The sequence below is a fragment of the Aspergillus bombycis genome (assembly GCF_001792695.1).
Source record: "Aspergillus bombycis strain NRRL26010 chromosome Unknown contig00193, whole genome shotgun sequence".
In the NCBI taxonomy this organism is placed as follows: domain Eukaryota; kingdom Fungi; phylum Ascomycota; class Eurotiomycetes; order Eurotiales; family Aspergillaceae; genus Aspergillus; species Aspergillus bombycis.
Window position 1 is genome coordinate 1 of NW_019170195.1, and position 13,319 is coordinate 13,319.

Genomic DNA, 13,319 nt, shown 5'->3' on the forward strand with positions numbered 1-13,319 from the left:
TCCTTCGTCCCATTTTTAGCTCTCCTCCTTTCGAGGGTCATCTGACATGGTTAGTAGGGCAGCTGGTGTAGAGACGGTCGCTCTCGAACTAGCGTTATCGCACCGTTACGTCCGTTCAATAGACCATCATCGTGCAGCCTTCTTGCCTCCCCCCCCCCCCCCTCCCATTCCGATCTCCGCAGTGAGTCAATAGTCACTACGGGATTTACCGTCTCGGCTTGCATACCTTGGGTGGAAGATACCGTCATTCTTGGTGGGACGCAGAGTTACACCGCTCGATCTATATCCCTCGTCGACCTATCAACGTCAAGATCCGAGCAACCCTCTCGAGAGTTTAACCCAAGGGGACAGAGCTTCGTCGTCACCTCTTGGATGCCGTTTTAAACTGTTCTAAAAGGCGATCACAAGCTTATTGACGCGACGCGACTCTGTGTCCGCGACGCTTCATTCGTTTTGCCCCGTGCCCCCAGCTCGGAGTCTAGCCCGGTTGCGCAAAGTCATCTGGCCCGCATTGTCTGGTCCTATCATCGTCCCGGGTGCCATCCTCTCCCACCCTCCATCGTTGATATCTGCAGATCATCTGCACGCGCATATTGGTTTCCGTCGTGCATAGTCCCTGCAGAGGTTTCCTCAGCTTGTCATCCCAGGGTGCATTCCCACTGGTCTACCCGCCATTTCCACTAACGCGGGAGTAACAGTTACTGGCCTTCTCGGTCTCAGTCCATAACAAGAAAAAGAAACCGGTTTTCCAGGAAAGCGAGTCGTGATCATGGCTACTAATTCGTTTCGCGACTCAGTCAACTCATTGGGCTGGTCTCGGAGAGACCCAGACATCCCCGTACGCACTAACGCCTCGTCCACGTCTTTCCTATCTCGGTTACAGTCATGGAATCCACTCGGTCAAGGCGAGGGATACGTGCAACTGCCCACTCATGAAGCTCCAGGAGCTCCCCTCCCGGCTGCAAGTCGACGGGAGGAGGAAGATAGTTTCTTTGCCTGTAAGTCTCCGAACATATGACCGATTCTCCGAAGGACTCCTATTCCTTGATTTTCTGCACTGCCTAGTCCAGGTGACGGAGTTCCAGTTCCTGCATCAGGGCGGGTGCCACGGAAGCCTATGGAGTCCGTTCTTTTTTCCCCGTTCTTGCACATCATTGATCTTCTTCATTTTCTATTGTTTTCACAAGGCTGATATTGCACTAGTGAGTCGGTGGGATCGTATGCTCGTATTCATTGCATGTAATGCCGGCGCCGCTGTTTGTTTCTTTATTTGCTTTTTCCTATTCCCGGTGCTCTCGCTCAAGCCCCGCAAGTTCGCCGTCCTGTAAGTCCCCAAATACCGACCCATCCCTCTGGATCCACGCAGGGCTCCTTCACAACACCACCACATTCCAGAAGTCCCGTGCATGCGGCGGTGTAAGGCCTGTGGCTGAGAGCCACGCACGCCGATCGAGCCTAGCATCGGCAGGCTACCGGCGACCACTCGCTGCGGAGAGTCTGAGTGCTTTGAGGCTGACAGAACCGGTTTCTCATTAGATGGTCTGTGGGTTCCTTGCTGTTTTTGCTGTCATGGGCAGTTCTCATGGGACCCCTGGTCTACGCTAAGCACCTGGTCTCGGGACCACGACTTCCGTTTACTGCCGCCTATTTTGGGGCGATTGCCATGACTCTATACTTCGCCGTCGGGGTAAGTCCATGTTTCAGTCCTCCGTTACGTGCTATACCCTGGTGGGGATGGTGTCACCTCCTAGTCTCTGTCTGCACCTCTGTCGCCCACACTAGTAGACGTTATACTTGCACCTCGATCTGGCGTGCATTTGGTCCGGGACTAGATCTGCATGACATCACCATGCGTGGTACATGTGAGCTCGGGGCAACAAATATACCGCAGATGCCGCATCTTTACCACACCCCCCCCCCTTGTCTAGCATGATGGCCAGCCTCGCTGACACTTTCTCTTCGCAGCGACATAACACCTTTCTCACCCTCATTTCGTCGATCTTCCAGCTTGCCGCTCTGATCTGGTACCTCGTCAGCTACTTTCCCATGGGTAGCACTGGGTTGCAATTCATGGGACGGTTTGGAGCGCAGCGCGTTACAACTTGGGTGACCGGCTGACTGCCCCTCGCCAGATGTATACTGTGGACTAATCGATCGTCGCATGATAAACCCAGTTTCTGTATTCTACAATTCTCCACCCCTTGTATACCTTGATGAATGGATGGCGAATTGCGCAAAGATTATTCTAAATATGTCTATAATGAATAAAACAGATTTAAACCGCTCGAGAGCTAATCCATACCCACTTATGCCTTTTCCACATTCCACACAGTAAATGCCTCATAATCTCAGCTCTATTCTACATGTTTCACCACTGCGACATTTACCCATATACAAATTACGTAGTAGTATCTCCTGGTGAGACCACGGCCAAAACATCAGACAGATCATTTCTTCTCCATAGATACATACTCCTCGAGACTAACCCAAGTAGCGTCTAACATATGTCCACCACATCACTCTAGGCTACCATCAATCTCTCCTGGGTATATTCGACCCCGGTCATATATATCTTACAGCATAAATGTCCCCTATATCCTTGGAACCCAAGAGAAATAAAGGTTGAACCTAGTATGGGGTTGGGGGATCTATACCCTGGTTTTCCTTTTCCTTTTCCTTTCTTCTTTCTGGTCTTACTTGATTTTGTGGGCAGGTTTCGTATAAATTTTGTATGGCTAGATTTTATATATATGTACGATGCATGGAGTGGTGATTACTATAGGTTTATTCAAATTTGATGTATATTTTTAGATCATGGTATCTACCAAATTATGCTATTGAAGGCTAATTATTATTTAATTTAATTAATAATTTATAAAGATTGGCTTGGAAAGAGAGAAGAAAGGAGAGACAGAAGGAGATTATTGTGATGGATTGGTGGTAGTGATGTGTGAAGTTCATCGATGTATGTTCTTAAGAAACTTGATCATGAAGCGTCATAAATATATATATCATCTATGGATATCAGGATGTGTTCATGCTCGAGAGTTGAATGCATACTCATTCATTAGAATTTAAACTGTTTTTTTTCTTCTTTTATCTGACCAGTCTCTGGCTAGGTCTTTTCTGTTTTTCTCTAGTCATCATCGGTCGTAAGTCTTACCTCCTACTCATAACCAGTCCAACAGTACCATTCACCACCTTCACGCCCGGAATCTCAGCCTCCCAGATACCCGAATCGCCGCCGGATCCTTCCTGATGCCAGCGCTGCAACAGATCGTTACTCTCCTTGGGCTTGACCTGGGGCGAAACCGTGCCCACCGTAACGTGTGGGATGTCATTCGCACAAGCCCATCCCGCTTGCTCCTCGTCCTCTGGGGGCATGATCCGAGCGACGAAAGCCATCAAACGATCGTCCCAGATAAGGCGTTCTAGCCGGACGCGGGCAGGCGCTAGGGCTGGGGTCACGGTGGGATCCGACTCGGGCTTCTCCTTCATCGTCTGGATGTATTGCTGGGTGTATCCGTCCCAAACTTCCGGGCGGTCTTTCTTCGAGGCTCGGTGAATCAATGTCACATGGAACGTGGGTTGGATGCGCCGGGTATTCGCCAGCTGACGGTACACCCGAGCTTTCTCTGGGTCTGTGGAAGGAGGGAACAAAGATTGGAGAACTTCCGACACCTCCGCTGCCGGCAGAGAGATGCAGAAGTATTCAACACCCTTTGCTAAGTTCTCCGGGGTTACGTTAGGTGTTGGGGTGGACTGGGAGCCTTTCTTGTTCTTGTCCTTCTGGGTCTTCGCCCCGTATTGGTGGCTGAGGTCAATCTGGACTTGGTAGTCGGACATCGCCCAGTCAAGGGCAGCATCGAGCTCCTGTGGGGTGGGGACCTGTTTCACGATTTGTGGGTAGAGCTTATGCAATGTGGTCACTACCGTCTCCAAGTTGCCCCGCGAATCAGCAGAAACATCTAGATCAATGACCTCGTCGAAGCTCTTGTCTGGCTCACGGTCGGTATCGACGCCCTCAAATCGACTGAGGAAGCCTTCCATGATGCCGATAATCTCTTCTGAGTTCTTGCTTCCAGCGCGGATGGTCTGGTGGTTGTCACCACGGTCGAGCACTCGCCGTCGGGTAACTTCTCGGATGCCTGGGAGCATCTGCCCCTTGGGCTCGTGAACATACTGCAGAGCTACAAACCTAGCCCGAGGAACAACCGGAAAGATGTCGTCCATGAGCTGTTGTCTTTCGCGACGCATGTGATTGTTCCGGTCCGCAATCACCACGGGGTGTGCCGCCAGAAGATTCGTGATATCGAGAGCAAACTTCTTCGGCTTGTTCTTCTGCTTAGGGATGTTATCGTTTTGGACATGTCCCCATCCAAACAGTTTGGTCAAAGCAAGCGCCACGGTAGTCTTTCCACAGCCCAGAGAAGCAATCGGAACCAAGATCACATCGTTCTTCACTTCCTCCTGTCCTTCCGCCTCCATCGCAATAATCTCGGATCCTTTCAGGCCTCGTTCCTGGAGGAAACCCTCTCGCATGGCAATAATCCCGTGGTTGTGCTGGTATTCCTTCGCCAGATGAGGGTTTTGGATGAGCTGTCTCCGTGCATACTTCAAGTATTCCTCGGTGATCTTCTTGTGTTTCTTGATGTTGGGGACCTTTCCGGCGATGACAGCCTTGGTGCATTCGCGCCACTGTCTGTACATCAAGTAAGGCTCCTCGAACTTGTATTTGAAGAACCAATCCTGGTACGGACCCCTACCACCTTCGTTCTTCTGACACCGAACCACAAATCCTTCCGTCTCTCGACCATCCCAGGTTCCAGATTCTGCACATCCCTCGAGGAATCTCTTCACTGAATCGATATCGTCGTATTCTACGAACTTCGCTTTCTTAAACCCCCATTTGTCGGCGAACGCATGTACCTCGGTACCGGGACACGTTGTGAACTCGGGAACATTGTAGTTAATACCATGCAGATAGAAGCCGGCAGCCGACTCATCGTACGCCAATACGTGTTCCTCGAAGCTATCGTCACAGAGCTCACCAACCGCGGTAGCATTCATCCGACGCAATTCTTGAGCCAGCTCCTTTACCGACTTCCCCACGGTCAAGACATGCCGCTCGATCCACTGTTCACCTGCCTGTGCATGGCTAATCTCGGTATCATTCCGGGACCCTGTCGAGTGTTTGCTGCAGACCAGCAGGGTGTCGTCTTCCAGTCCAGAGAGGAAGATGATACATCCGTTTTCTTTCACACTGAGCTCGTACGGTCCCCGGGTGTTATTCTCGATGTTCCTCCACTTGGTGTCGTTAACCTCGTCCACATTGAAGAACTTGTCGTATCCGCGCACTGCGATCTCGGGCGCGCCGTCCTTTCTGCGGGTCGTGAAGAGGCCTCGCGCGTAGGTGGGGAGATCGCCGCGCTTGTAATCCCAGTCCATGAACTTCCACGAGTCGACCGAGATGTGATCCGAGCCGACCACGGGAAAAGTGGATTTTTTGCAGGTGAACGATTGCTTGCCCTTGCCCCTGCCCTTCTTGCTGGCGGCCTCGAGGGCCTGGACCAGCTGGGAGACTTCTCCGACGTCCTGCTGGACCATTTTCACTTTTATCGTCTGTAATAGACGGGAGAATGTCTTGAGGAAGTGCGCCAGCCAAAGAAGTGATCGGAGGGGTGGGTTTTCGACTCAAGGAGGAGGGGATGTGCGCAGAAGCTGAGCACGAAGACGACTCAGAGAAGGAGCCGCTTTAACAGGGTCCTGATTCCTCCAATGTAACCCGAAGACCGCGTCCCCACCTGCGACAGGTCGAGTCAAGTGAAATGCAAGGGAGTACGAGGGGATGAGTCAGTTGTGGGCAGTGATGACACAGAGAAGGTGCAGACGGAGGCTCCGTTGGTGCTCTCAGTTCTTATCGGCGTCGGATCTGCGGGGCAATAAATCGATTTAATTCAAATTAATTTTGATTTTTTTTTCTCCGCCGGGCAGCACCTTTTAAAGCTGCCCCTCATTCACTCTCCCTCCCCCCCAATCTTTCAAGATTCTCCCTTTCGCTCATTATTCTAATATCCTTCCCTGTTCTATTAATAGTGCTCATTGTGTGAGTACCCATTCAGTCCACTTTTATGGCTCATCTCTGACTCATCGTCTAGTGATTGATCATCATGGCTCAGCCCAACCCCTACATTCTGGCCTGCGACAACCCGTCCGCGGTGCTGACGCTCCTGCGTTCCGACCCATCCATCGCCTCGAACCAAGATGAGCACGGATACTCCCTCCTGCACGCCGCTGCATCCTACAACCACATCGACCTTCTGCGCGCCCTGGTCAAGGAATTCAACGTCAACGTGAACCTGCTTGACGAAGATGCCGAAACCTGTTTGTTTGTGACCGAGACCGTGGAGATCGCCAAATGTCTCGTGGAGGAGCTGGGCGTCGACTATAACCACAAGAACGACGAGGGCATCACCGCGCAGGAGTCCATCGAGGCCGACGGGTCGTTTCCCGAGGTTGCTGCCTATCTCCGCCAAGTGATGGGTCTGCCGCCTGCGCCGGCTGAGGACCAGGTCGCGGACTCCTTGAACCCCGCTCCGCCATTGCCGTCCAACATCAGGGTGAACCTAGGCACGGTATCGGAGCAGGAGGCCAATGCGGGCACGGACCAGGTGGACCCGGAGTTCAAACGGAGGATTGATGAATTGGCGGCCCGGGACGATTTCCAGAGTGAGGCGACGCAGGCTCAGCTTCGGGAGTTGGTCATGGAGGCCATTCGGGGATCCAATGTGGATACTCAGGACCGGGAGGTCCGGCGCAGAATGGACTAGGCCAGGCGGACGGAACTTGTTATCAATGGCAAGGCTACTCAATATCCTCTAGTTTCCATTTGTTCGGCCTGGTGCCGACTCCATGGATACGCTGTGAGAAACCGGTTGAAACGAGTTGAGTTAGCTGGGCTACGATGTCCTGGTTCTGAAACTTGGATATGGCCACGGATATCCGAGGATATCCATCCCCGAGACGTGTGATATGCAGGAAGTGAGAATCTTCCTCTTATCGCTGTCTGCTGTGGCTGCAGAAGTCATGGCGGCGGTACCAACTACTATGCTGCAAGAGGCGGGATACGAGGCCAGTCGCCTGGTGGGAGTCGCATAGGATGCAATGCGTGATGGCTCGAACATACTTGGTATTCAGGACGATTACAGGAGTACCTCGGTAGTATAGATGGCTAGCGTTCATGAATAGATGATCATATGGTGTCGGCCTCAGGCAGTCATCACATTCCTCGACTGGTATATCGATTAGATCGATCCTCTCTCGTAGTCGTATATCAGGACGATCCTCATGTCCCATATCACGGACTGCATTAACTGCCGACCGAGAGTTGGAGCTCTATATACTACTACTACTCGTAGTACTACTGAATTGATATGACGTATCCACGTGACCGCCTGGTTTCCCCGCATCCCTCCCGCCAACCGACTCGACGATCCAATCCCGACCTCGCCTCCGCATTGAATCCCAGCAACTTCCAGTGTCGCTCGTCCGTAACGATGAACCCAACGCTGAACTCCGATACGCCTCCGCCCCCGCCCCCGAAGCCCACCAGCCACGAGGCGAGTCGCCGGGGTACACCGCAGCTCAACGCCTCGCTACCGGGAACGCCGCAGTCCCACGAACGATACCGAGCAGACGCGACCATGCATCGCTACTCAAACCCCAACCCGACCGGCACGTCTCTCCCTCGCCCGCCGACTGTCGACGAGGGCTGGCTACCGGAGAACGTGAAGGAGAAATCGTACGCTCCCCTCTCCTTTCTCTCGCACTGTTAACCGAACCACATTATCTAACTACAGGACGTTTCCAGGACCGTGGACCTCCAGACGATTCTCAAAGACCCGAATCTCATCTCCGCGCTGGCGAGTCGCCATCCATCCCACGCGGCCCATCAGGAGTACCTCCGGTCGCTGCTACAGTATAACAAGGATCTGGCGAGCCATGTCCTAGAGCTGCAAGGCCGGGTGATGGACCTGCGCGGGTCGACCGAGACGCTGCTATTGACGCACCAGTCGCTGGAGGTGTCGTGGCGGAAGAAACAGACGGAGATGGACGCTGCGCTGGCGCCGTGGTCGCCCAAGGCGCTGTACCAGCGGCTGGCGGCGTCGATATCCGAGCAGGAGGCGGTCTGCCATGCCGTGGAGGAGAGCTTCCTGGAGGGAGAGCATCACGGCCGGGCGACGGAGAAGGAGGTAGCGGACTGGATTCGCCGGGTGCGGGCGGAGGGGGCCAAGTTGGAGGCCAGACGGGAGGCCAAGGCGCGGTGGGATGAAGGGAGAGTGGGTGGGTGGCGGTGATACAGGTTGGGACATATTCCGTGCATCAATCATTGAAACGGGTCTGGCCTGATTATAACGTAACCTTATTTTTTTTTTAAGAAGCACATGGCGCACAGACTGTCTCGACTATAGTGCGAACGGGTATACAGCTATGACTAACGTATCGCGTGGACGCAAAGAAACATTCAACGAACACCCAACACCACCTCTCGTCTGCGGTTCCTTGGTTATTCTGCCAGGTTGCGTGGCCCGCTTTCCAGATCGCCGTCTTGACCTGCTGCGCGCTCTTCCCTCCGGGGACCGTCGTTCATGCTGGACCAGTTGTCGCCGCCGATGTGGCTGGGGAGTCCGACGCCCTTGAAGAAGGCATGTCGGCGACCTCGGGCGCCCCATGCCCAGCCGCCACCGCGCATGATAGGCAGGTGATACAGGCGGAATGCACCCCAGGCGAAGACCATGCCCATGACGGAGCCGAAGATAATGTCGAATCCGTGATGTCGGAAGTCAAACCAGCGCGACGCGGAGATGAAGAAGGCGACCGCCGTCGGCACGAAGGCCAGGATGAGCAGGAGGACGGGAGGCGCAGCGCCCAGGTCGCGAATGGCCTCGCGCTTCTGGCCGCGCAGGTCCAGGCCAAGGGGCGAATGCGCCAGATAGGGGAATCCAATGGAGAACTTCGCGCATAGCCAGAGACTCAGATAGGTCAACCCGGCAAACGCAACTAGATAGAAATCAGTCAAGATCAATCGATATCAGTTCCAATCCCACCAGACTCCAACCCCCCCCCCCAAAAAAATAGAAGAAAGAAAGACGAAACTCACAAGAAGAATGCCCACTTGGAAAGCTCACAAACCCATCCACGACCAACTCCTTGCCCCTATTCCTACAGATCTCCCAACCAACCACCCTCGGCGCGCGTCCACCTGTCCCCCAAGCCCTCCAACCACATAAGCATCAATATTCCCCAGATCAGGATCACAGCGAGCCAACAGATCCGGCCGCGACCGGCCATACAAATCCTTCAACCCCTCGGTAGCCATAAACGCCGCGGCAACCGCCAGCCCCAGCCCCAACCACCCGGCATTCCACTCCCAGATCTTCACCCGCCAGGCTGTACCACGATTCCACGACCCGGGCATAATGACCAGGGTCACGAGAACGATAATCACCGCCGGCACGATGAGCGCCACGACGACCAGGACGGCGGTGCTCACCGTCTCGTCTGTGGTGTACGGGAACGAGATGCTGGGATCGGTTAGCGTGAAGGGGCGGTGGTTGGGGGTGACTTTGTGGAAGCCGTAGCCTATTAGGGCTATTCCTCTGGTGATTCTGGATTAATTTTTGTTTTCTTGCCTTTGCAGTAGTAGATTCATCGATTAAAAGGTGTGGGGGGTTGGGGGGGTATGTATGTACATACATGATGAACACCCAGTCGATTACATAGGATATGAGAAGCGGGAGGTATTGTTTTGCGGCAGTGATGTCCACATTGCGCGTCCCCATCCTGTGGGTGGTTTTCTCGCCGGGCATCTAGATGTATCTTTTGTGGTGTTGGTGTTGGTGTTTCTTGGTTAAGGGAGGATTGACAGAAGAGAGGATAAGTGAATGAATGAATGAATGAATAGTAGCTAACTATGACGGGTAGGCTGTCAGTCATTCAGTCAACTGACAGAATCGAGTGCTTTACTACCCGCCAGGGATCAACAGACGAAGATCAAATCCTAACCGCGGAGATTAGCGCTACAGAACCAATCAGGTGGAGATGTTGAGTTTGGTTAAAAGGAGGTTTCGGGGGATCAACTTGAATAGTCATGTTTGCTGTTCGGGTTCTTGGCTGGGAACACTGCCTTGTTGCCAAGGTTGTGGTTCCGGGGATACCTTAATTGCTGTCTATTCCAGACGTAGAATAGACTGGGATGAGATGACGGGCAGTGGTGAGTGTCCCGAGTCTGTAGGAATCTATTGAAACCTTCGTGTGGTTCAGTTTGTTTGGTAGATCTTCTGCATGGCAAGTTTTATGTTGATCCTTGAGCGTAAATCATTCAGCTGGGCGATGTTAGTATGTATGGTAAGCATTCTTGCAGGGAGCTCCTGCGGGTCCTAGTGCGTGTTCTTTGGACAGTAAATCGTCACTTGATGATTTCGCTGTATTTTAGCCAGGTCAGTTGGAGCGACAAGTGCTTCATTTAGTATCGTAACAGAAATCAGTTCTTTTGTATGGCGTGGCACCTGGTTAGCCCTAATATCAGACAAGAGTATGGGCTCCAGGCAGCAGTCAAGTTAACCTTTCTTTCTCCCTCCACCTCGATGTTTGGATCTGATTCGATACAGTCAGCAACTGTCAAACCCAATGCTGGTAGGTTTCCATCCTTTCAATTCCATCGATTTCACTGTTTCGTGCATTGAGTTTGGTCTGGTAGATATAAGGTGGGAATTCAAGATCGGCACTTACCTTGCAGTAAATGTAACACCTTCAAAGGTGGTGTTACGACTCTCAGACGCTGGAGCTCATACTGCAGGGGTGTCCATATGGTAATAGAATTTATGCAGCTTATATTATTGATATTGTTATTTCAGGTGGCCTGATAAATCTCACATCGATAATATAAGCGCAGCTTATCATACTTGTCCATATCCAATAGACCACAAGAGCACCTTATTGTCTGCGGGTTACTCCTAGTAATCTAGATCAACTCTAAACATCCTGGCTGGGGATGCAAACCGCTCTCACTAGGAATCGATACCATGGATGCAGTATATTCCGACTGTGTCATGAGTTTGTAGATATTGTAGCGTTCAGCTTTAGAACAAGAACCAAAGATGTTCAGCGCTGATTCGGACACGTCAGGCTTCAAAAACCACGAAAGAAGAATAGTTTACAGGAATGTACATAATGAAAATACTTTCTTTTGAAGCTCTGCATCACTAGTCATTGCATTCCACACTCAATCGATATACGGGTGCTTACACAGAGCTCAGTCTTCTCAGGGCTCATGGTTCTTGTTCTTGTCTGCTGTCGACAAGCTGGGCATACTTGTTTCCCATTCAGTGAATATGTGCTCAAGAACACTTAGTGGGATTCTGGGCCGGAATAACACATTTCCCAATGATGATCTCTCCCAAGAAACAGTTACATATTCGCTTCGGCTTCTGAACTGCGCTCTCACCTACTCCCCCATCAGCTACCCCCCCACTGCCAGTCAAGCTTCGCACACCAAGAGAGTGCCACAATATATCCAAGAGACCTCAACATGTCTAACATACTCTATCAATTCGACCCGGATGGCGATGTGACATTCATCATTGAGCGTGCTCCAAAATCCCTGCCGCAGAGCTTGAGTGATCTCAACGCTTCTCTCCTCTCGAAGAGCTATGCTAGGTATGTTAACACCAACTGGAGACCCTGGTTTCAACTAGACTGATGAACCCTCCAAAATAGTCGGTTAGATCCCGCCAAAACCTCTGGATTATCTCTGCACATTCGTGCGTCCTCAAAGCATTTAATTCTAGCCAGCCCACAGTTCAGGGCCACATTCCAAAATGGATTCCAGGAGGGCAATGAGCTCCGATCTGCGGGCCATATAGAGATGCGAATCGGTGACTGGGAAGCTGTGCCGTTTCTGCTCCTGATGGCTATCTTGCACGGGCGGACTCGGTTAGTGCCTCAAAGTCTGTGTTTGGGCTGGCTGACAAAGATGGCTGTACTTGTTGACTACTACCAATGCTACGAAGCTGTCGCCATGGTTTGTGATCTGTGGACTAAAGGCTTTGAAAAGAAGCAGTCGACATTATCTAAGGAATACCCCATGGAGTGGCTATGCATCACATAGGCTTTTCTAAAGGATCAAGCCTTTAAATTCGTAACGAAGCACATCCAGCTAGAACACACAGAAAAGGTCTTCGCAAATAATCTGGCAATCCCTGCTAAGGTCATAGGTATGTCGATCAAGTATGTTAGCTTTGCAAGCCTAGAACACAATGATAACTCAACATACGACTTCAACAGCTACCCTGCAGACGTCGAGGGAAACAAGAATTTGCAATGTTATGGACGCTCTTTACGCCCTATTCCATCACTTGCGATATGGCCCGCAACTATGTAGCTTCGAATGCGATATGATGCGCCTGGTAGCGCTTACCAAAGGAATGCAGAAGTTTGGAATACTTTCAGAAACGCCTCAGCGACCAGCTGTTGGATACAGTTTCATGAAGCTGAGAGCCGCGTGTCTTTCCATGAACAGAGATCACACTCATTGCTGTAAGCTGATGCCAGAGGTTCTCAAAGTGTTGGGCGAGGAATATAACTCACTGAACCGTGGCCTCACCCTTGGATCCTTTGCTCCTCAGGGACAAAAGCCTTAAGCTTTGGTAGAGTGAAGGCGAATCTCATCTGCCAGGCTCTACTTCGAAAGTCGAGTTCTTTCCCATTTTGTAATGCTTCTCCTTGGTCTTATCTCTCTTTTGTTGCTGCTGAATTTATGCTTTATTCCCTGTCCTGTACTGCGAGATGCTCTCATCACTCAATACATTTTAATAGTACCGCTGCTTTTTCAAACTAAATACCTTGTCCAGACTATAACTGCCCAGGGATTGTGGTTTCCAATAATATAACTGACAACATTGCTATACTACAAGGCTTCTGAGACTCAGTATAACTGCATAAACCTAATCTCTGGCCCATGGCTCCGGACAACGAGAAACCGTGAACACTCAATCTAACCCAACACAAAAGCCTCATTTTTCACGCTGTCACACACTATGGTATAGAGGAAGCTGAAGAAAACTTGCGCAAGGCAGCATCTCACTTTGCTCGGCACACGCCGGGCCAATACGGTCGGACGAAGGAAGAACGGAAGCGACTTTATATTCGCATATTAAATGATATGGGAGAGGTTCTTCTACGAAAAGGCTTAGTAGCTGTAGCAACTGATATCTTCTCCCACATTCTCGACAGCCAAAGGGGCGTGTTGGGCGAATCTC

At 51.5% G+C, this 13,319-nt stretch overlaps 6 protein-coding genes across 6 annotated transcripts; 4 read left to right on the top strand and 2 right to left on the bottom strand.

Annotated features, from left to right (window-relative positions):
• Positions 1–754: 754 nt before the first annotated feature.
• ABOM_011777 (putative Golgi traffic protein SFT2) lies at positions 755–2,118 on the top strand (the record flags this gene model as incomplete). The annotated part of the gene is made up of 4 exons (XM_022538905.1): positions 755–998; positions 1,204–1,324; positions 1,537–1,687; positions 1,966–2,118. Coding segments are annotated over 4 exons (669 nt in total), but the record flags the coding sequence as incomplete, so codon positions are not given.
• Positions 2,119–3,159: 1,041 nt separating this feature from the next.
• ABOM_011778 (tRNA ligase) lies at positions 3,160–5,607 on the bottom strand (the record flags this gene model as incomplete). Its single annotated transcript, XM_022538906.1, has 1 exon — positions 3,160–5,607. One exon carries the CDS (start codon positions 5,605–5,607, stop codon positions 3,160–3,162), a length of 2,448 nt encoding a protein of 815 aa, XP_022383293.1.
• A 563-nt stretch (positions 5,608–6,170) lies between these two features.
• ABOM_011779 (ankyrin repeat protein) lies at positions 6,171–6,830 on the top strand (the record flags this gene model as incomplete). Its single annotated transcript, XM_022538907.1, has 1 exon — positions 6,171–6,830. The coding sequence occupies one exon, from the start codon at positions 6,171–6,173 to the stop codon at positions 6,828–6,830; it is 660 nt and encodes a 219-aa protein (XP_022383292.1).
• A 726-nt stretch (positions 6,831–7,556) lies between these two features.
• ABOM_011780 (vacuolar protein sorting family 37 protein) lies at positions 7,557–8,357 on the top strand (the record flags this gene model as incomplete). Its single annotated transcript, XM_022538908.1, has 2 exons — positions 7,557–7,801; positions 7,871–8,357. 2 exons carry the CDS (start codon positions 7,557–7,559, stop codon positions 8,355–8,357), a joined length of 732 nt encoding a protein of 243 aa, XP_022383289.1.
• Positions 8,358–8,566: 209 nt separating this feature from the next.
• On the bottom strand, positions 8,567–9,842 carry ABOM_011781 (PAP2 domain protein; the record flags this gene model as incomplete). Its single annotated transcript, XM_022538909.1, has 3 exons — positions 8,567–9,060; positions 9,193–9,584; positions 9,757–9,842. The coding sequence occupies 3 exons, from the start codon at positions 9,840–9,842 to the stop codon at positions 8,567–8,569; spliced, it is 972 nt and encodes a 323-aa protein (XP_022383290.1).
• A 1,748-nt stretch (positions 9,843–11,590) lies between these two features.
• ABOM_011782 (uncharacterized protein) lies at positions 11,591–12,701 on the top strand (the record flags this gene model as incomplete). The annotated part of the gene is made up of 4 exons (XM_022538910.1): positions 11,591–11,718; positions 11,779–12,082; positions 12,170–12,275; positions 12,346–12,701. 4 exons carry the CDS (start codon positions 11,591–11,593, stop codon positions 12,699–12,701), a joined length of 894 nt encoding a protein of 297 aa, XP_022383287.1.
• Between the last annotated feature and the right edge of the window lie 618 nt (positions 12,702–13,319).